General features: G+C 38.2%; 1 protein-coding gene across 15 annotated transcripts in view; it reads left to right on the top strand.

The window, feature by feature from the left end:
- MAGI2 (membrane associated guanylate kinase, WW and PDZ domain containing 2) overlaps positions 1-23,938 on the top strand; it is a 702,121-nt gene that overhangs the window by 621,604 nt on the left and 56,579 nt on the right. For 9 of the 15 annotated variants that reach the window (XM_077179134.1, XM_077179132.1, XM_077179133.1 and 6 more), the window contains 5 exons: positions 5,258-5,296; positions 10,555-10,649; positions 16,973-17,165; positions 18,127-18,213; positions 20,167-20,415. In XM_077179134.1, the coding sequence (XP_077035249.1) occupies positions 5,258-5,296; positions 10,555-10,649; positions 16,973-17,165; positions 18,127-18,213; positions 20,167-20,415 (663 nt within the window). The remainder of the gene's footprint in view (positions 1-5,257; positions 5,297-10,554; positions 10,650-16,972; positions 17,166-18,126; positions 18,214-20,166; positions 20,416-23,938) is intronic. The other 6 variants (XM_077179138.1, XM_077179137.1, XM_077179143.1 and 3 more) reach the window with 3 other exon arrangements.

Genomic DNA, 23,938 nt, shown 5'->3' with positions numbered 1-23,938 from the left:
TTCATATTCACAGGCTACATTTCCTCTGGAGCATCACTCCAGGTTTTCAGCACAGATATGCATTAAAGTAGGAAAGATTTGTCAGACAGCATTACACTGATCCATAATGTGTAACTACAAAAACACCAGTCTTGCAGAAAAACACTAAGGCAATCAGGGTTTCCCAAATTTGATACTCATGGATATAAAAAAAATATTAGGTCTAGCACTGAATGCATGACCACCTGAGGGGTTTTATGGCATAGTCTACAGCTAAGCAAAATTTTCCTGACAGTGGTTGTTGGCTGAAGAGCTACACTTAAAATTAAAGATTGAAATTATTAAAAATTGAAGGAAATTTTTCACATAATTGGTACTACCACTTTTTTCAAATAATGTTTTCCTGACAAAAAAAAAATTGCCTCTAACATTTTTTCCCTTTTTTGCTCATTTTTAGTCTAAAAAGAAATCAGTTTTGGTTATGGTGCTTTAACATATATGTGCACACATCTGTGCACAGGTGCATATAAATGCAGAACTATGATAGCACTAAAGACATGGTATTCTGAAGTATTGTAGAAAGGGAGTTTTGTATGGGTGAAGGGCTTGGGACTGTAAGCTAGAAAATCAGGTTCTAGTTTCAAACCTTCCTTGCCCTCAGTTTACCATATCCTTCAACATTTCTATTCACCAGTTAGTGCCTTTTATGTCAGTAAGTCATGCCTGCCTTCCCCTAGTAAATAAAAGTGTTGGAAAATGGCTAAGTAAGGTCTATTATCATCAAACTACTCCTTGACCTAGAGTAGGAACAACTGAGGTATAGGAAGGGAATTTTTCAAAGCAATTTCCAAGCAGTCCATGGTGGTGTTTTCCTTCCATCTATTGCTAGCCTAAGTAACAGCATGGAGATGGTCTAAGAACTGATATTATTAAATTAATATAACTCTTTTTAATAAGAGATGATATACAATAAAAGGAGAGGAAATTTAGCAGATTAATGTCAAATGGTTTTATATTGTTCATCACTGCAGAAAGAGTTACTCACCATGACAAAATGGATTTGTTGCTTATAAGAACTGACAGTGAAACCAAAAGCACTTTCAAATGGAATTATGAGTGTATAATCATCACAGTGCCATGGATGTAAAATGATTTTGATTGCTGGATTGCAAAGTAGGTCCCTAATGACCTCTGCTAATATGAAGTGTCAGCTTTACAGCTGATGGCAGTGTTAAAGATGCAGTATTTCTTTCTCTTTAGCAATTTACACTTTACTAAAAGGTACACAAAGAGATTTTGATCTGCAAAGTGGCAGCGTGGACTTAAGAGTCAAAGTTAAAATTTAAGAGAACTGACTTGTAGGCATAGGGGAGTTGGGGCATGAGACAAGTGGGTGCTGCATTGCCTATGGGCTGTGGCAAACTGCTGCTTGCACAGCTTTGGAAGGGACATTGCAGCATAATCACACTCATTCTTCTCACTTGTGAAACCCCTGTTCACCTGAAGCATGGCTGGTAGTGAGATGCTGAAATACAGATGTTCCCTTGTGCTAGTTTTGTTCCATGTATTTAGCATTCAACAGAGACTGATCCAGAAAACAGCAGAATATGGAAAACAAATATTATCAAATATTGTCCCTACTTTTCATCAGCATAATTCTTCCTCCAGAGAATACCAGTGGCTCCAATGGTGTAAATAAAAATACCCTTGTGTCATGCTGTGGGTGAATTGTGCTCCTGTGGCTGTATCTTGGCAGCAAAGAATCCTGCTATTTTCACCATTGATTTCATATAAATCAGGATTATGTCCCAGGTCTTGTTTGTTGCTTGGCTGTTTTCACAAATATTTTACAGTTTTCAGTTTAAAATGAATGAGTGAAAGTGAAATAAATCTATTAGAGTAATTTATTTTAGACTGAACAAGAAGGCAGGCATGCAAGCTTTTTACTGTTCTATCTTCTAATAGCAAAATTAATCTTGGCTTTGCATTCATCTGATATGCAAAGAATCATAGAAGGGTTTGGGTTGGAAGGGATCTACTTTCAACCCCCAAATCTTGATGTATGGCAAGACTTCTCAAAATTCACAGCTGCATCCCCGTTCTCCAGAGCACAGGGAATCATCACCATGGTGGAGATTTATTTAATATACTTATATACAAACAATAGTTCAGAAGATTTCTTAATTTTACTTTCCTGATTCTTGTTTCTAGGACAGGTTAGCTGAACTTAAAAAATTAAATCAGTGAATTTAACAAGTATTTTATTATATTTTCAAGCTCTACTTTGTAAGTACTTCATTCCTATTTCACATGAAAGACTACAACTACCCATGGCAATGCAACTGCAGATGTTTAACCAAAAAAGCATCTCAGGGAGACTACAGAAATTTCATGTCATCATTTTAAAACTTCCAGCACTTCGAATGCATCTTCATGGTGGAGTGTTGGGTAGACTTGCCTCTATGTCCTGACCTCTCCAAAATTTCATTCTTCTACCTCATTTCCTATGAGGTAGAGGCAGGATATCTAACATAGTAAAAAGAATCTATTAAAAGTTTAGCAAAATGTCATAATTAATTTAATAATAAATAAATGGAAAGTTTCAAATTGCCTTGTGTAAAGTTAGTTTCCTATACACCTAATTGACAGATTTCTATAAAACAAAGCTCACTAGAGTCTCTCAGTATTCTGGTAAAATTACCAGCTCAATTTATCCTTAGCAGATAGAAGGCACCAGGATGTGCACAAATTACATGTATTCTGCTCAGCTGAGGACCAGGCCCAGCAGTCCTTTCTCCTCTGTTGGAAGTTGCTTTTCTGTAGGGTCTCTGAGAACAGAATTAGGTGAGATTTGAAAAAAACTACATATCTCTGCATTTGACAGATGGAGACAGTGCTAATTCAGTCCCTTCCTCTATGTTAAAGGTTCTTTGAAGTTTTCTACTATTTGCTAACAGTTTGTTTGTCATATGAGCACAGCTATTTAGAGGACATATTTTGTTTTCCAAAGTGTCAGTGACATTACCACAATTATGTGTACTGCCCAGAGACCCATACTGCTGACAGCAGATTCTTCCTAATCTGAACATTGCTTTGCTATGGTCACCAAAACCACAAATCTGCACCTGGGTTTATCTTTCTGGTGATCAGACATTTAAAAACTTTAGGGCTTGGTTCAGCATCTTCAGCATAGCACAGTTCCAATTTTCATGTGTGTGAATTCCTAAACTACAGTGAAAACACATGCTAGGTGCTGAATGGTCGATTACAAGATGATAATTAGCACTGTGAGAATCTACATGAAGTTCTGCAAGGCAAAGGAACAAAAGCAATGTCAGACTTCATGAGAATAGCTTTCAAGGAAACCATTGTTAGGCACTTTTACTTGGCCACAAATAACAGTTCCCAAAAAGGACACTGCTAACTTACTTAAAATGTATAGCTGTCTGTCTTAACACAGCAAGTTGTTCCCTAATTGGTCACAGTTTGAGAATGATGGTGATTCTTTCACTTTGCTGCTTGAGACCAGTTCTGGGTGATATTAGAGTGACTGCAAGCAGAAATGGAAACAGAATGAACCAATCTTAAAGCAGCTCCAAAGAATAATTCTAGCTGAGTGACCAAAAGAGCTTGTGTACCTTCAAACCTAAAAGCTTATTGAGACTATCAAGATGAAATTGCTTTCTCTACATTAAAATCACTTTGTCTCTTTTAAAAGTTCCATTAAAATCTTGAAAGGCTGTGAGTATAAAAAAATCATTTCTCCAAGTTTGCACTGGAGCAGCATCAGTTTCAAAGGTTTTGATTTTCAGGAGCTGTGCTGGTGCAATATTTTACATTTAGATAGCACATCTCACTGGAAGGATCCCAAATCACTGTACAAGATCTGAAGTGCATGAAGGAATTGTCTCCTTTAACCATCAAAGTAAAGACATGCAGCCACCTATAAAAAGTCAAACAGCATAGCCCACATGACACAGCTCAGCACAGACAGTAAACACAAATGCAACAGGAACACCAAATCCATACTGATGTCCCATTCAGTGGACCTGGATTTTGACAGATCAAGGATGTTATCTAAACATTTATACCCAAAATTTTTAAGACATCTCCATTCTTGCTAGCCGTCTTTTGGAAAACATCTTTGCCCGGCAACAACCATTTCAGTATTATCTCAAGAGAGCTCTGAATCACTCAGCTGCTGCCATTGCAGCCCATGCTGCCTTCAGGAGGCAGTCCACCAGAAGGCAGGTGGCTTTAGTCTCAACTCTTTCAAAGCTGTACACAGCTTCCCACAGAGGAAATGCTGGATTATGTCTCTCACCACACCCTTCTGTCTTAGGAAAATGGAATATACTCATAGCTTGCATCACTGTCCTGCAAATGCTGTTGTGAAAGACCTTACCTCCCTCAGAGCATGAAACATGCATGGTATGATATGGTATGATATTCTGGCTTAAAGTCACACAAATGGGATACCTGATTTATGCTTTTGTTGTGTGTAGGTCAATAGAAATCACCTCTGGTTTGGAATGTTTTGCAAATCACTCTGGGTGCTGCCAAAATAATAAACCAGAAATTCCTCTTCAGAACATTACAAAATTAGCAAAGGAAACATGACTGAATTCAGCTATGGACTCATCTAGCTTCCTCTAATGCAAGCAAAATAGTTTTATATGAAAACAAGACAGTTCATTGCTGCACTTCATATTGTGAAATACAAATACTTTGAAACTACCTGCATAAAAAGTACATTAAAGGGATTAACCTGCATTTCCCTTCATCTACAATCAGTTGTTCTTATTGGCAACATACATCCCTCTGCAAAAATCTTCCTCCTCTTGGTGATAAAAGACATTTTGCAATGGAGTTGTATAAAAGTAGGGGTCAAGCCATCTGAGGTCAAGTCATCTAAACACACCCATTAAACTTCCACTTTTATTGCTGTACTAGAATAAGCACAAATATTGTCACGATTTTTTAACAGTTTTAACCAAACTAAAATTTTTATCTTCATCAGAACATACATTGTGTTAAAGAAACATTACCACCTCAACATCTTTTTCACTTTGCACAGAAATGGCCAGGGAGGTCTTAATCTAGCAGGATTAATGTACAGCACCACATGGAAAGTAAAGAAGGGGAGGACAAAATAAAATTTCAAGAAAAAATAGAAAATGCATTTTAGTAATTCAAAACACAGCAGAGAAATTGATGCTGCATCTTTAAATAACTTGAGAAATGTATTTCACCTTTAATTCCCCATTTTCCTATTCAGAACAAGTGCTGCCCAGGACTGGTTTTCGAGCGGATTCCTCTGGCAAGTATTCTTCAGCCTTTGTTTTCTGTAAACTAGTTGTCCTCCATTTTATGTTTTAGCTATTCTTCTTTTTTTAATCATTTCTCAAGATGATGGACAGTCTTGACTGCCCAGTCACCATTTTATTGTGTATGATCTTTGTGGGGTTGTAAAATGCTTATGCCAAACTTTTTTATAATAGATTTGCATTTTGAGCAAGGAAAGGTATTTCTTTTTCCTCAGCCAGTTTTTATGTTTTACTGTGTTTTATGTGTACTTTCATATTAGTGTTCACTCTTTAGCATAAAAGTGTATCTCTATAGCTCATGCCCAAATCTAAGCCAGATAATTTTTTTGTATCTGAATTTACTTCTGTCTTAACTTTATCACCAATTCCTTGCTTTCATACTTATATCTTGTGCTGTAAAAATATAAAAGAAAAATTTTTCAAAATCAAGAGATTTTTGGGGTGTTTGAGTCAACACTGATCTTGTAAAATGGCAATGGACTTTTTTAAAAAACAGTAATATTTGATTTCCCAGTGTTATCATGCTAAGTGAACAGTTAAAACAGGCATCCCATACCAAAAAAAAGGCTGTTTTGACAATCCTTTCAAAGTTTTTCTAGTCCTACACAAGCTGGACAGAGATCCTAAATTAAATATAACATTGGACTGGTTTTGCATAAAACAGTAGGGTTCATACATTGAATTACTCTGTTAGCACACCATTTCTTTTTTCTTTTCTTTGATGATTTTCATACTGAATTTTTTATTTGCCAGCTTTCCTCTCTATAAATATCAAGAGGGAATAAGTATGCTTTTTTAAAAAGCTACTTACATTGCAGAGCAACAGATCCATGAGACTGTTTTCAAGCTTTTCATATCTTTCAAGTGCATCTGAAACTCAGATGAAGTTACTGTAGTTTTGTGTCAATCCCAATTCACAATTTATAATTATTTGTATGAAAAAAAATCTTCACCATCTTCAGCAGAGTCCAAATTAGTGGTAGTCCAAATTAGTTTGTCTTTTCAGTAGGTAGCTGAATACACCCAGAAAGGCTGTAAAATTATTACAGCAAAGCACTTCATCTTTCCTTTAGCTGCAATATAGAAGAGATTTAATAAAAATTTTATATCAACATTTACAGGACCATCCTGAATATCAGGTTCATCACTGTAAAATCACATAGCACTTGTTCAATTTGTCTCACACAGAAAATTAATCAAGCATTTTCAGGTGTATATTTTCTCAACATTTAAGAAACAACTGCATTCATGCATCTCAGTGTGTTGTCCACCCAGAGATTCAGATGAATACAGTGCAGAAAGGTAGCTGGGAGCTGATAATCACATCTTCACCTGTGAGATCTCACTAGTGTTCAGTAACAATCTATTTTGGTACCATTACATTTAAAGCAAATCCCCATCATTCAGGAACCAGAAAGAATTTCCCAATGCTCTTTACTCTCCTCACTGTGCAGTGATGATCAGATCACAGCTTGTCCAATACCATTCTCAAATTCATGGGGGAGCCAGATGGTTTTATAGCCTAGCAAAGTGAATTGGAGTGATTTTTTTTTCTTCCAGTCCAAATGAACTGTTAAGTTTTCCTTCACACAAACAGAAACAAAGTGGTATAACAATAAAATAACAGAGATTTAAGTTACTAGCAGGCAAAGTTAAGTTCTTTTTCTAATATAAATGTGTAGAAAGGCAAGGAAGGACAGGGGGCATTGTCATTCTGGCAGAGGGTACCTATATTACATGAGCAAAAATATTGAGTTTAAGGTGAAACTCTCAGTAAAACTGGTAGAAGACAGGTCATTAAGGTACATTAAGCTGACTGGAAGGATAAGCAAACTGGAAAAGACAGTGTTAATTCAGTATTGGCTTGTCTGCACGCCTATTCATACTTCTTACTTGGCATGAACCACAAGGTGCTAATCTAGGTTAGCAAGAGAAAACAAAAAGACACATTTTCCATAATGAAGTTATATTAACCAACAGTTTGTAGTATATTGCAAAGCTCAGGAGTGTCATTTTCTGTAAGTACAGGTAATTTTCTCTGTATGATCAACTGAAAATCTGCTCCAGTAAGAAAACACAAAATTTAGTCTATCCAAAAAGCCTTTGTGAGGAACAAAAAAGTACCAGAATCCTGGAGAAGCAAGCAGTAGAGGAATATCAGATGAAATGTAATCATTTAAATGGGAAAGAATACTTAATCAATGTATATTCAGGAATATTGAACCTCCTGCCACATAATCATAGGAGCTTTTAGTAAATCTATCAAACATGAGCTCCTGTGAAAAAGTACAAAGAAGTGAACAATTTACCTGTCTTTCAAACACAAGAAAAAAGGATCTCAGCAGCAGCAAAGCTTTAGAATGTGTTTTTGATCAAAGACTAAATCTGCCAATGTGGAGATAAACCAAGAGCTATACAAAGGGAGTTCAGCAAAAGTTGTTTGGTTGGACTAACTGGTAACTGATTTTTTACACCAAACAAGTGAAATGTGCTTAATTAATCTATACTTTCCATTTTAAAAAATGCCACTTATAATTGTAACACTTCCATGTTAGCCTGGAAAAGACAGTGCTTAGCATGAAATGTAAAAATGAATGGCCAGAAAGCAGCTAAGCAATTCTACTAGAAGAATCTGGACTGAAAGATTAATGTTATTGGAGAGCCTTTCAATAAGTCTTCTGTCTTATTTTATGAATCACTTAAGCACATAAGCCAAGGGTAGAAGCCAGGTCCACTTTCAGAGAAGTAAGTTCAGGAATCTAAGGTGTAGCTGTCTCCAGAGCAGTGGAAAGGTGATCAGTGCAGCCATATCATACCCAACATGAAAGCTGAAACAGCACACAGGTTTGTGTACCAGTCAGTCACTGGAGATACTGTGATATTATGATATTACTGCAAGGTGGGTGACCTAGTGACAAAGGCCACAAACAAGCTCAGTTGCCAGAGTCTTCTTTGCCTATGTCTGTATTGGTAAGGTCTGTGTGCTGTTTGCTTGCAGAGGTTTGCAATAACAGGAAGCCAGACTTGATGACCCAGGGATCCTTTCCAGGGTTTTGCTTCCTTAGTGGGACTGAAAAGAACACTATTTTTTAAAAGCAGTTTTCAGTGACCTGTTGGCAGACAATGGACTCCACAGAATTCCAAGTCTTTGGGAAGGAACATTGTTGCCCAGTCAATTGATCCAAAGGCTTCCAAAGTGTTCTAGAGCTTGTATGTATGAGTATGCCCCTATGCAGCATTTTCATGGTCAAGCTGGCTTATCTATTCCACTCTAAATGGGGTAGAAAAACAGCATCTTTTAAAAAATAAATAATGCCCCTTATTTTAGAGTCTGTTGCCAACGCTGGTTTGGCTCAGCTTTGTCAATGTATCTGAGGGATGTTTTCATCTCAGTTTGCCAGAGCAAGTATTCTTCACAACCTGACATTCTTATAATTTCTTATTGTATTCCCAGCTGTGCATATTCATTGCCTTGTGCACAAAAAGGCAGTGCTCAGGTTGTGACAGACTGCTGGAGACAGTGCCTTTGAGTGTTAAACCTGGGTTTCAAATGCTGATCACACCATGTTTATCTACAAAAACATCTCCCTAGTGCTAAGCCCCATCCTTGTAGGCACAGAAAACCAGATAAAGTACTGCTTTCTTCTGAAATTCCTTTGCCTCTCACAACTTTAAAATTATTTGCATTAAGCTGACATACTGTACACACCCAGAATTCATTTGCTCCTTAGTGTTGAGACACATCAAATAAATGGGAAAAGTCAGTATAATAAGCTGCTTGGTTCTGTTTGGGTTTTTCTTCTCAATATATGAGAAGGAAATTGGTAGGGAAAAGTAATACATTTATTTTACCAATTGGAATATTTGTGATTCAGTCTTACTTTCACCAATACAGATTGTTGAAATCTGTTGTTTACAAAGAATTTTTTATTGCAGTCATAGTATAGAGTCAGTGCATGTCTTTCTGCATCTGTCTTTGCAATAATACCTGACTGAAACTAATCAGACTTTAATCCCAGACTACACCTGTCATGTGCCAAATTCCACAGTTTATGAGGTGCCCACTGATGGCTCTGAGGGGAGATCTGTAAGTGAGAGCTGCTGAAGTATTTCAGCCATCTCCAATCCCTCCCATCCTGAGGGAACAAGGCACAACTGGAGACACTTATGAACATTTTGCTGAAATAAACTTTGTCATTCTTTTTTTCTGTTGGGGTCAGCAACAAGCTGACACTGAGCAAAAGCTTTTGTGTCACAATGTATAGACCAGAGTGCAATCCATAGGGAAGACCATTCCTGTCAATCAGTGCTTTAGGTGATGAGCCTAAAGCATCTCTGAGCATGCAGACAGCAATAGTCACAAAAGACAACTTCGTAGTCCTCTAAATGCTTACAGTTTCATTTTTTAATATTTAAAATTATTATTATTATTAATAGTATTGTTATTATTATTATCCCAGAATACTGTGTTCTTTCAAGTGAAGCTAAAGACATTTTTATAAGAAACTGACATTTAAAAGACTCTATATTCCTCAACTGATATATTGCAGGACATAATGTATGTCTAAAGACAGGTTAGGCAGGCATATGGAAATGCAACCTTATTGATTCAAAAAACTGTTGAGACTAATTGAGTAGCATTAAGGAGTTCAAGTTAATGATGTTAGCTTTCAATTTAAACTCTGAGACTGAGAGGTGTATAATGATAATTTTCATCAAAACTCCTTATTGAGGGTACTACGTGGAAGTGGAATACTTAAAAGCTTCATTACATAAAAAGACATACATATATATGTATATATATATCTGTATTTGGAACTTAAATGGCTGGTAATGATTTTCATGTTTTGTGAGTTGGACTGATGTATCTCTGTCTCCCATTTCCTTACTCTTTGTAGGATTTAATGAACTGCAGGGAAAAGACAAATTAGAGACCAGAGGTGGATGAGCAGCAGTCCCTTATACAGTCAGTTTTAGGAAGACACATTTTTAACCTCTATTTTGGACAGACTTTTCCATACTGATCTTCTGTGAATGCATTCTAGTTTGGCTTAGTGTATTCTACTGAACATAACCACCCTCCAAGAGACACCTACATTTTCAATTCTCCTCCTTGTCTGTGGCCCATTTGTTTCCACCAGCTCCAGCCAGGATGCCATTAGTCATGTGCAAATGAACACAAGGTGGGAGGGGTTGGTGCAATTTCTCAAGACCAAAATGTTTTGCTCAAGGGGATTTCTCTTTAAACCAGGTCCCGATTACAAGGAGCTGGATGTTCACCTTCGGAGAATGGAGTCTGGGTTTGGCTTCAGGATCCTGGGAGGAGATGAGCCTGGGCAGCCTGTGAGTTATTTCTTCCTGATTTCCCTTTTCCTTCCACATTCTATAATCTGTGTAAAGGCCAGAAAAATATTACTACATAACTGAACCGAAATGAACACCATGTTAAGGCTACAAGTAAAATTACTTTTATTCATCTGTATAAAAACCCAGAACTCTCACGTTTTTCACGTCTGAGAATTAAGTTAGAATAAGAAGGCATTAAGGTGGAAACAGAGCATCACTCATCCCATTACTGCAGAGTGTGACCTGGCATCTCTTAATCTGAACTTTTCAAAATCAAGTTTAAGCAGAAGGTTCCAAAAATCCAATTATGTAAGACTATCCATAACCATGTTCAGAGTAGACAGTTTGTATGCAAAATGTGTGCATGTGGTTAAAAGACACGGTCAACAATGCAGTTTATTTCCAGAAACAGACCACCTTTCCACGGAGTGATAGTCAATGTTCCAGGTTAAATGACAACATCATGTGAGGCAACAAGTATAAAAATGATAGCTTTATACCATTAGGAGGGAGAAACCCCTGTGACAAAATAAAAGGTAACAAAATTAACATAGGTGGTTTGCTAATAAAATATAATATAAAATAAATCTTATGCACAATATTTAAAAGAAACAGCATAGAAGCCTAGAAAATAAGGTTCAAATGTGCATGACATACCAAAATGTATAAATATTTTTATAAGTTACTGATCTATCTAAATACTATAATTTTGAGAGCAGGCAGAATCACTACTCTCCGAAAAAACTCAATGGTGTAACTATAATCTGACAGCTAGGACTAATCTCAAGTCAATAATGATGGTGCTTTACTATCACAATTTTAAGCAGTCTGAATCTTGTGTTACTACATTTCTGAGATAATGTATAATTAATTATTAGATTTGTATATTCCCTAGTCAATAATTTATATATTCCATACTCAAATTACCACAGAATAGTATATTTTTCATTCAAGTCTTAAGCTTAACTAGCACATGGCTTTGAAAAACAAAGAAGCTCTTATATTTTAAAATTGTCAATATCTGTAAAAGTACTGATATATCTTAACAGTTTTCTGATATCTCCCATAATAAGAAAAGAATGCAGGGTGTTCTAAAAAAGATGCTTCAAGTACTGTTTGAAATTCAGTCTAGTTTAGAATGAGTGTTTTCAATGGTTTTTCAAATGTAAAGTATAGCTGCTCAGAAGGACTCCAAGACAGCACTGCTGCATCCTCTACACTTGCAGTGTGCCTGAGCCCCTCTGAAATGTAACTGCCTTCTGTGGAGCATGTCCCAGTGCACATAAAATGAGGCCACTGAGCCATCATCTGCACATTCTCCAACTGAGCATTTTTCCTGCCCCTTCTGGACAGGCCAGCCAGTATAAGTTCTCAAAGCACACGTACTGGGTGAAGCCAAAAAGGAAATCTCTGAGGTGTTAGTGGAAATGTTCCATTTTATCTTTTTAGATTTTTAGGAAATGGTACTAGAAAAGCACTACCTTTAAAACCAGGCTGGATGGAGCTTTGAGCAACATGATGTAGTGGAAGGTGTCCCTGCCCATGGCATGGCAGGGAGATTGGAGTTAGAGGATTTTTAATGTCCTTTCCAATCCAAATTATTCTATGTTCTAGGAAGATTTGGAAATCTCCTTCTACCTGCTCTGGACAGTAATGTCTAATGTCATTTCCTATCTCCCAGGAAAGTGTCCCTGGCTACAGGGCTGCTCAATATTTTGTGATATTTGGTGACACCAACATTTGGTGTCTCCTTTAGTGCTATTTTCATTACAAATGGATAATTAAGCAGTTGCTTTTTGGAGGTTTATGACAATCTCATGGGGAAAAGTACAGCTCAGATGCCTTATCTAAAAGATGATTATTTATATAAAACTGAATGATTTCAACCCAAAGGACTAAGAGAAAACTCATGTAGAATACCTGGTAGTTCATATCCATAGCACATGCCAGAGTTGTGAGAGACTTGACTCTCTCAGTCTGCTCACCAGTCCAGTAGAAAAGAAATTTTGAGCAAGCTTTTTGCCTTGCAGCTACATGCATTATGCACTGAAGTATTACAGAGGATCAGCTCTTTCTAGTGTCTCTTCAGCAAAGGACTGACCTGACTTTACTGACTGAAGTCAAAGAGCCGTAGCTGGATATCAAGGGTAGAGATAAGCACCTTGCTATTTTTGGAAAGCAGGACCAAAAACGCTGCCCTCTGTGAACCACCCTCTAACACATTTCACTGTCCTGTTGAACAATTGCTCTCAGCCTGCCCTTAGCCTCAAGGTTGCTATCTCTGTCCCATGGTTTGCACATACAAAAGCATTTTTCCCCAACACTTATCAATCCAATGGGCTTTACGTGTCTTTGCAAACATTTCTCAAAGTCCCCGGGAGTTAAGAAGAGCCTAACTTGAAGCTGAGGATTGTGCAAGGCAAAAAGAACTTTCTTAGAATTAAGTGTGGCAGTGCTGAGGTTTTCAATTCTCACTCCCTTGTGGTTTTCCATCTTGTTTTCACTGCTCAAATTTAACAGCAATAAACACAACACATGTACTCTTTTTAGCGTCCCTCTATTTCGTATTCACAGTACAAGACTTCTTAACTCTGTTCTCTCTCCTCCACTGCTTCCCTGCCCCCCATGGACAGCCCACCTGCAGCCTCCCATTCCTTTCACCTCCAGAAAAGCAGAAGCAGTTTTTACCTATTCTCCAAACCCCTGCCTTTCCTATGAAACAAGAACTGAGACGCTTTGAAATTTTTATTTCAGCTCTCCTGCTGTGCCGTCAGGTAACACGGAACAAAAGGAAGCTTTTGTCTTTGTGGTTTGATATCTAAAAAGAAATATGGATTCTTCAGCATAAGGCAATAACTTTTTCAAAGAAGCAGAATCCAAATAACATTATTTTAGAAGGATAATACTGACACTATAGAGGGACTGTAGCTTAGTTTCCTTCTAGGTATATCAGATACCTGGCACCTTAGAATGAGAAAATGCTGCTGTTCTGCTCCACTTTCCATATTTGTGAGCATAAAAATAGTTTTGAAAGGAAATACTTAAATTTATTGAGAAATTTCAAATATCAAGACTGTGAGTTGTGCTCTCAAATCTTATAATATTGCCCTACAACAGCTATTTATCACATCTCCCTCTAACTTGAGGATTTAGAGATAATCTCTTTTATGGTGAATTATAATATTACTGAAAGATTGCAAAAACACATAAATTGGAACTTTACTGAAGTTGCAAATTGCTGTCCCAAAGGGGAGATGTATTTTGCATACATTTGTGCAGCTCAAACTCAGAATCACAGGAACATATACATAATTTTTCTAAGATATTTACCTTTTCAACATGGATGAACTGGGATTTTTCTCAATGATGTCCTCAAGATATATGCTGTATTCTTTTTATTGTCAGTGCCAAGATATATTCTAAGTATCTTTCTACATTTCTAAGACATAGAGCAAAATGTTAGGATAAGACCATGCCTTGGGAAGTCCTATTTTAACAGTGATTAGACAGAGTTCAGGTGATTAGCTTGGATTTAGACAACACTGACACTTCAAATTAGGTGATTCACCCTTTATGTGTATATACTTAAATTTTGCTATGTGCCTGTGAAGCTACTGTGTTATATTCAGAAAAACTAATACAAATTCAGATAATTACCAAGAATCACAAAGAAAGTCAATATCAAAGCAGATTGACCTGTATAAATTAATAGACAAAGGCTTTAATTTCAGATTAGGCTCTGCCACAATCATCCTGATCCCAGAATTTGTCCTGTTTAATCTCAAACAATAAAAGAAATGTTTCTTTTTTCTCTACAACACACTCTTTATTACTTACATGCCATCATCCTTCTCATCACACATTCAAAGCCATCTCGTGCCAGTATGGAACTGCATTTCAGAGGTATTATAATCCTGATATATATTTTTCCAATTTGTGTTTTACATGTAGAATTGATAACTATTATGGCAACTTCTCAGCCATGAAACAAGAGCAGATACTGAATAAGAAAAAAATTCAGACACAGAAAATGAAAAAGTTAGGAAAATTGAGTTATTCTTGCTATTAAATATCCCAAATAATAGATATGGGAGCCATCATCTTGACAAACACACCTAGCTGAAGGGTTTAAAGTATGACTCTGCTGCTTATGTTAGGAATCCAACACTGAGGTGAGTAACACAATCACATTACATGGTGGACATGTCAAATATCAGCAATAATTACTTAGATCTAGAATGAGTTTTTCTAGTTTGCTCTGTATACTGATGACGTACCATGCAATGATCTGCATTTTTTTTTACAAAGGTTAAAGGTGCTCAAATTGTTTAATATTTTGTCAGAAAATTACGAAAAAACTGCAAATTTTCAACAAAGGAGGAAGCCAATCCCTACAATCTCCCATGCTGTAGAGGTTATAATCCATGTCTTCTCAAAATAACTAGGAAGAAATCCTTACTTGTGAGATGCTTAATTCTCAAATGTTTTGAGAATACTTTGTGGATATCTAGCTAAAAGTAGCCTTGGAGAGTTTTTCTTCTGTCTGGTAAAGGAGCATAAATTCATATCTCATGGTTGAATTTTGCACAAAGTATTTTCCAAAGCTTTGAGGTATACTTTTTCACCATTTGAAGAACAGGATGGAGAACCTGAAACAGCGTCTCAAGCCACTCATCCTGGCACTGCTTAACAGGATCCCAGGAACACCAGAAAGTGGGGAAAAGCTGCATCATGTTCTCTCTTTGCTAAGTTTTGAAAGCAAAAGTAAGGCAAAGGGAGGTGAAAAACTGGGGAAAATTCTCCAGGCTCCACAGGGGATTTCATTTAAACACTATGCTGAGATACTTGCAACTCTGCAGCTAAGACCACAAAAAACCACAGGCCCACCTGTGTGATTACCACATCTAGCCTTTGCAATTCATCATGAAAAGCAATGCTTCATAGCTTTTATCTTTTATTATTAAAAGCAGATTGTCACATGGCATGTCATATCCATCATTTTATGCTCACTCTCAGACTGAAAAAGAGAACAGAAAATTTGAAACACGCTCTGTGAATGCTTTAATATTCTTTCAAAGAAAGCAGGTTTTGTTTGAATCAATCTGAACTGTTCTACCAGCTATTCCACAGGGAAAATATATACATCTTCTTCTAGGAAATTATGTGAAATTATTTGCATATAAGGTGGAGAAAGTCATTACAAGGTTTTGGACAGATTTTTTACTAGTTGATATGTCCCATACAAACTACATTTAAATGTCAATTTGGGAAAACAACATCTGCCCAGAACAAGCTGACATATTTTCCTCTTTTTTCCATTTTAACCAAGCACTGTCTGAGCAATCATTCATTAAGAGTAATAACATTTAATATAGTACTTCTTTTCCCCTAAAGAGTCACAAAGCCAACTCTGTGTAGTGGGGTCACTTCCACTGCTGACCTCAGGTATATAACTCCAGGTGCTTAAATCACACAGCAGTGAAGAACCTTTGATAAGAGATACACAGACTTGATAATTTTAAATAAAAAGACCCTTATATGGAATTAATCTTTTGAAGTCTTTGTTATAATGTAGTCTATAGAAACTCAACACTCCTTAGAGGCAGATTATCTTGATTTGAACATATCAAGCAGGACTCAGATTAGGATTCCCTGGTGTATCTCTCCTGTGCAGGTAGGAAAATGTGGTTTTGGGGTCCCCTGGATGGAGGAGGAATTTATGAATTTGAAATTTGACATGTTCTTAGAAGGTTAATTTATTATTTTATTATTATATTATATTATATTATATTATATTATATTATATTATATAAAGAATGCTATACTAAACATATACTAAAGAATAGAGAAAGGATGCAGACAGAAGTCTAGAAGATAATAATTGTAAACCCATGACTCTCTCTTCAGAGTCCGACACAGCCTGACCATGATTGGTCATTAAGTCAAAACAATTTGCATGTTGGATAAACAGTCTCCAACCACATTCCAATGCAGCAAAACACAGGAGAAGCAAATGAGATAATAATGTTTTCCTTTTTCTCTGAGGCTTCTCAGCTTCCCAGGAGAGACACCCTGGGCAAAGAAGATTTTTCAGAAAATATGATGCTGACAGGAAACACCTTACCTTCTTACCAAAGACGAGGAAGCATCCTCACTCATACCCACAAGAGCACAAGCACAGCTTTCAGACATACACAGAGCTCTTCACCTGTGCTAAATCACTAGCTGAATTTCACAAGAAAGAGAAAATCACTGCAACATTCATGTCACTAAATTGGAGGCTCGGTGCAATATCTGACAGGATTCTGTTTCTTGCCTAGATTCTCATTGGAGCAGTGATTGCCATGGGCTCAGCAGACCGAGATGGCCGTCTGCACCCTGGTGATGAGCTGGTGTACGTGGATGGGATTCCAGTGGCCGGCAAAACCCACCGATACGTGATTGATCTGATGCACAATGCCGCCCGAAACGGGCAGGTGAATCTTACTGTGAGGAGAAAGGTGCTACCCACGGGTGAGTGAAGGCTGGGAAAGGTGAAAGGAAAAACAGATCCCAACGCTGGCAGCACAAACCGGTGCTGTTTTAAAATAATAGAGGAAATCTAAGTGAATGTTTGTGTCATTCTGAGGAAAGAATTATTGTAAATATGTGTCCCTTGTTCCTCTGACAAAAGCAACTGCGTGTTGTTTCCTTCAGAAGTGGAAACATACTGGCAACCCTGGTGTGGTGATCATAAGTGCTCTGGGTTTGTTCCATGCTGTCTTGGTCTGTGCTGTCTCCTTTTGTCCACTTTTGGGACTAAACATTCACCTAAGTTAAAGCCATTTGAGCTGACTGTGTCAATAAGAGAAAGGCTCAAAGACTGTTAACTGTTTTAGGGCAGGAACTCATTTCACTCTTAAATGTGTTAAAAGCCCATTTCTGGTCTCACTGATGTCATCTGGAATTTCCCACTGAACTGCAATGCAAGCTGGCTGAAAATCTTCTGTAGGGCACAAGGGCCGGATCACAAGCAGACATATTCAGAAAATGAACCTAAGCCACTATGAAGTATTTGTAGTAAATTAGATGTTTAGACTAACTCAGTCTCAATTACTGAAAAACATCAGAACCTTGAAAAATGCGTGTGGCAGCATCTATTAAAGCTTTAATGGGACAATTTGATGACCTTCCGTTAGAACCATTGCTTACTTGAGGAAAGAAGTCTATTTAAGGACTTTTAAAACGTTTTTGGTGAGTACACTTGTCTGAGGTACCAGAAATGAGCAAAACCACATTCCCAGCCTGTCCTGTCTTCTGCCTGCCCGTGCCCTAGACCCACTGTCACTGCCTGCGCCGTTCCCCTTCGCTCCTGTGCCAAAAAAGCCGCCCTCCCACTCACCTTCGTCTTCGCAGTCCCCCTCCCACTGCGGCACCGCAGCTCCCTGCCAGCCGTGCTCCTGCAGGACTGACTTTCTTCTGTTACTGACTCCAGAGTCCTCCAGCCAGAAAGGTGCCCCCGCGCCTGGTGCGACGCCCCCTCGCAGCTCCCCCAGCGCGAGGAAAATGGCCAATAACCAAGGTAATGACGCCGAGCCCTCGCCGCCAGCGCCGCACGCACCGCAGGCCGGGCTGGCACAGAGCGGTGCCAGCCTTTGCTGCTGCTCCTTAAATATTAAAGCTCTACCAGCCACTCTGGGCTCCCAGTGCAGACAGTAAGCAAGCTGGTAAAACACCTGAAGTTGTTCTTGGGCCTTGAGAGTGCCACACCAGGGAATGTGGCGTGTAGCTCATTAATGTTTGAGCATTTTGGGAGCTGAACAGGGTTTTAATGTGGTGTGTTACAACATAAGCTTTGTGGAAGAATTTAAAACAGCTGGTGTTGGGCGTGACTGAAAAATGCTATGCTAATACATCAGGGCAATTGATTTCATGGGAATTTCTCACTAGCATGAATGTATACAACAGAAGGATCTGGGGTTTTCCTTACCTGTCTGTAGCTGATATACATATCTTAGCCCTCACCTGGAATTACTATTTTGTACATATACTTACCCAGATCTGGAACAGAAAATCACAATTCACAAGATTTGGAAAACAATTTGATTAGGAATATGTGATTTTTGGATTGAAATGCCATTTTTTCACAGGCAGGAGCAAAATGCAATTTTTGTGATGAGTATCTATTGTACAGTTGACAGTCAAATAGCCATTTAAGCTCTTCCTCCTTTATTATTCTTTTCCTATATGTAATGACATTCAATTGCATTCTTTCATGGCCAGGCCAGCTCTTGGTCATTCTACAGGGTAAGAGAATTTTCTTTCTCTTGCAGCCACCGACATAAACAATATTCAGCTTTCTGAAACACGACAGCCAGAAAATGAGAACTCTCTTGTCACTGACTATGGCATTTAGTTGCAGATTTGGTTCAATAACTCTTAGAGATTTTCAGGAGTATAATAATTGTTTGTTTTTCTTCCTCTTTATACTCTCTAATTACTTTATTTCATAGTTGCAGAAGGACTACTAAAGGACACACCTGACTGAGAAAACAACAGCTTGTCCTTGGATGCTGTTTATTATATTAATATATACACACACTGAAAATCTAATTTGCAAACTCTCTACCTAGGATGTATGTGTATATGTGGGAGCTCCTCACATGTTCAGTAAAATTACTCTGCCATTCTTGTTCCAAACAGAAAACATAATACTTACATTTATCTGAAATTTCTGTATTAAAACTGTCAATAAATGCTGATTTGTGTAAACAATTTAGATCTGCAAAGAATATAAATCTTTTTGTTTCCATCTGGAAGTGTAAATTTACTGTTTTCAATTGCCAAAATGCTCACACTAAAAAATGTGTAATCCCACAAGCTTTAACTTGTTTAGTGTTCTTGTTACTGTAAAGCAATACTAAAGTGTACATGGACTCATTTTCATTTCTGCTCTTTTGAACTTGCCAAACAAGAGCATCTCCAAATCTTTAAATGACCACTGCTTCTGCCATGACACCCACAGAAAAACTACTTGTGATGATTTTGCATTGTATAACAGCTCTGCTCTTTGAACATTTTTTGAACAAGCTAATCAACTTGTAAGAAGAACATTATGCAGCTAATCCTAATTACTCTGTTAGCTCCCTGCTTAATTCTTGTAATCCAAACACAAATAATTTTTTTATTGGATTAGACGGTCACATTTTCCTCTTGATGACAGATCTACCAGCAGACAAGGGAATAGCGCCTGGTAATGGTTTTGCAATCCAGATAGACACTGTTTCTTACTTTCCTCTCTTGTAGCTAGTGTAGCAGTCAGTGTTCATGCTTGCTTTATCTGATTGCCCTTGAATGCTCTGCATAATTGTGTAGATTCCTGTCTCTCTGCATCTATTACAGCTCCTAGTTTAACACTTGGGGTAGTCTGCTCTGTAGACAGTCAGCTGTATTCACGTTGCATTAGCAAATGTACTGTAAGTCACAGAGCCACCGAGCAAGTCAGGCTGTGACACTGGTGTGATTTATGTTGCAGGAGAACCCTGCCCAGAGAATGGCAGAAGCCCAGGCTCGGTGTCTACACACCACAGCTCTCCAAGAAGTGACTACACGACTTACGCCAACAGCAATCACGCCGTGTCCAGCAGCACGGCCACGCCGCCCGAGGGCTGCGCGTCGCACAGCCTGCAGAGCAGCGACGTGGTCATCCACCGCAAGGAGAACGAGGGCTTCGGCTTCGTCATCATCAGCTCCCTCAACAGGCCCGAGTCGGGCTCCACAATAAGTGAGTAAAGCAGTTTTTCAGTTCATATTTCTCCAAGTTTGCCCCAAATTTAAAAAAAAAAAACAAAAGCACCGTCGCTATAGGACACGAAACAACACAAGCGCACACACTGCTGCTTTCAAGGTGAAGAAAAGGGAAGTTTATTTTCTGACTAACATTTATAGTTTTCTAAGAATGACAGTGGATTGGAGGGTGAAAGTGTCACCTCTCCAATGACACTGGACAAACTAACAGGCTATCAGATTTCTCTTTCCTCTATGAAAGAATGCAAAACAATAAGTTATTTACAGAAAGTGTGAGAAAGTTCGTTACAAGAATGTAAACATCAAAAGGCTTAGAAAGTCTTAAAAAATCAGGGCGACGCCCCACACCAATAGTTAATTTAAACCTTTCTGCAAATAATTTATCACAGCAGAGATTTAAACTGAAGATGCTCTCAGTGTTTATTCAGAGGCACTGCTTGTTTTGTCTCCAACAAAACCAAAGGTTATTCTGGCCTCTGGAGCCCTGCACTTTCCAGACTTCTTTGGCCATCAGAAAAATGGAGGATTCACTCACAAGGTGGATTTTGTCTGTTACTATGTCTCAAAGAGACACTGTAACAAGTAGGATTATGTGAATAAATTAATCTCCTACTTGCAACTGAATTAGAGTTTTTTTTAAAAAATCAAGATGAAGTTCAGCAAGTTGAAAAAAAGCTTACATCAAGCAAACCCTATGACAACAGCTGTCCAATTATGGGACTGCAGAAGCAACTAGAAGTTGGGAGAACTTCTTAAATGCAGGTGATGAGAGGCTGATTTAACTAGGGGGAGGATAGACATCATAAAAATTACAGCTGAGTATGGGGGATAGGCGTATCTCTCTGTACTCTGTAGTACTCTAAAGGCAAGATCTGCCCTTAATAATTGTACCTCACTTTCTGTTCAGAAAACTAATTTTCTCTGTGAGTCAAATTTATTTCTTTAACATAGACATCTGGTGCCACTTGAGCTGTCCTGGGTACATCCAGGGAGAGGTCAGACAGGTGTGACATAGGACCTACAGAAGACTCAACCCCAGGTAGTGGCAGCTGAGGCACAGGGGCAACTTTGGATCTTTCCAATGACATTGAACCCAATGAGAGCTGAGCCCTCTGGAAGAAGGAAGCAAAAAAGGCTTTCCATTGAGAGACATCCACATGCTGCATCAAATAATGCTAACCACAACTGAAAAACCAAGAGAAGTGAGAAAATTTATCATTTTGCAAGTTAAAGCCTAATACAATGCTTTCCCTACACTAAAATATATTTTTAAGGAACTGTTCTTTTGCCTGAATCTGGTTCCTGGCAAAATAAAAACACAATTTCAACTTCAGGGCCAAACACCACTCTTCTAAATTCATACCTGAAAAGCAGCCAAGAGAATACTGGGAAAACCTTATCTCACAATAGCAAGTTACCTCAGAAAACTTTTTTGCAGTATTTCATGATCATGCACTTATTAAAAGAGTTGCTTTTCATGCTACCTCAGCTGAATTTTAAAACTCCATTATTGCTGGAATTAATATTGTAACAAAACCATAACTAATTAGCCTCTTGGGACTCTGAGTTTTCACATTACTGAATATAATAGCCAAAGAACTGGAAGTTCTTTTGCAGAAGATCAGAGAAGAAAAAAATAATCAATTGTGGTACATACATGTTAATCAGTTAAGTCAGTCATGATTTTTTTCAAGAAAATTATTTTATAGAGAGAATTTGTGATTGGGGCAGATGGAGAGGGAAAGGGGAGAGAAAGAGAAGATGCTCAAGCAACGAAAAATTCTGTGACTGGAATAGACTCTTGAAGACTGCAGACCCAATTTCAAGATCCTGCTTTGCCTCCTACCCTCCAATGTGTTCTTTCAGTACTTTTCTTTCTCCACAAGCAACTGTGTAAGCAGTCATTTTTGATGCTCAGTTGAGCACCTCCAATAGTAAAGGGAAATGACAGCCTGCTGTGGAAGTGACAAGAGAATTTAATCAAATAATAACTGCATTGAATTTCAGTGATCCCCAAAAGTACCAAATCCTAAGTTTACAAGAACAGTGAACAAAAAATTACATTTGCTGTAGACAGTGACAGAAGAGAGAAGAAGGTACCCTTCCTGTATAAATTCTGTTGCAAAACTGTAGTAGGAAAAATATCCTGAAAATTCCATCTGTCATCAGTAATGAAAACAGTCTAAAAATTATTGACTCTTTCTAGAGTAAGAGAGGTTATTTTCTTTACTTAATATTTACTTGGTTGAAGTCATTTAACCTTTATTAACAGGAGCATAGCCAGTAGATTGAGGGAAATTACTGTCCCCTTTTACTCAGCACTCACTGGCATCCATCCAGAATACAGCATCTAAGTTTTGGGCCCTTTGGTAGAACAGGGAAACTCTCCTGAGGTACCTTCTATCTTGAAATAACACAAAATCCTTTTATTGAAAGAGACAATCAGGGGTAGAAAGGATACCAACAGGTAGGAAAATATCAAATGGACATAGGAATATCCAAAATATATGATACATCACTATCAAAATGTGGACCTGCATGGCACCATGCTAGGTACTCCTTCTGATAGCAGCAATATGTTAATTGGGTGAAATATTGTGCTCTGGTTCCAGTGTCCCCTGTTTCAGAGGCAGTGCACTTGTTGCCAGCTCCTGTATCCCCGTGTGGAACAGAATGATGTTATGCAGCCATGCATGCACATGTTAATGTTAATGTTGTAATTGCAAAGCAGTTCTGAAAAATTCAAAATGGGCAAAATAAAGGGAGCATCGTGTAGTGCCAGACACTGTTAGGAGGAGCAGCACCCAGGAAGTTGTCTCACTGGAGCATCCTCAGGGCAAAATTAGGAAGGGTTCATTTGATATAAGAATGTTTATTTCAATAATTCTATTCCCTCCTCTACTTTCTTGCAAAAGCAAAAGGCTTGAGGTCTTAGAAGAATAAGTATCATCACCACTCTTACTCAGGAAGGCAATTAATTACGCACTGACAGTATTTTCCTTGTTGTTGAAATCACACTTACAAACTGTGTTTTACAGTCCAACAGATTACAACAGCTCTTGTGGAGTACAGGAGCAAGCACTTTGTGTCACCAGGAGCTTCAAGCCCTGCTAAAATTGAAGCAGTCATTGCAGCAAGGTTGCTCCTGGCTACAAAGCTGCAGGTTCATTGGTTTGCTGCTTTGCCTTTGGGCTGAAGCTGAAGGGGTTGCACAAAGCTGTCCCGTTTGCCAGGAGAGTTTGCTCTGTCTGTGCAGCTGCAGGACCATCCCGTGAAGTCGCAGTGCTCCAGCTGAGTCTCAAATCCCTTTTCCACCCTCTGGTGGGGTGTGGGCTGCACTGCTCCCTCACAGCCTCTTAGGAGTGCTTCATGCTCCTTCTGACCTGAGAATGGGCCATGAAAGGCTCAGCAGCTCCCAGAACTAGAGATGAAACTCTTTTTCCAAGAGGTTTAGGGTCCTGGTCAGCTTTTCTCTTGATATGGTTTGCAAGGGGTTTGTT

Source organism: Agelaius phoeniceus, chromosome 5 (assembly GCF_051311805.1).
Source record: "Agelaius phoeniceus isolate bAgePho1 chromosome 5, bAgePho1.hap1, whole genome shotgun sequence".
Classification (NCBI taxonomy): Eukaryota; Metazoa; Chordata; class Aves; order Passeriformes; family Icteridae; genus Agelaius; species Agelaius phoeniceus.
Note: the sequence above shows the minus strand (reverse complement) of the source record. Positions and strands in the feature narration are given on the sequence as shown.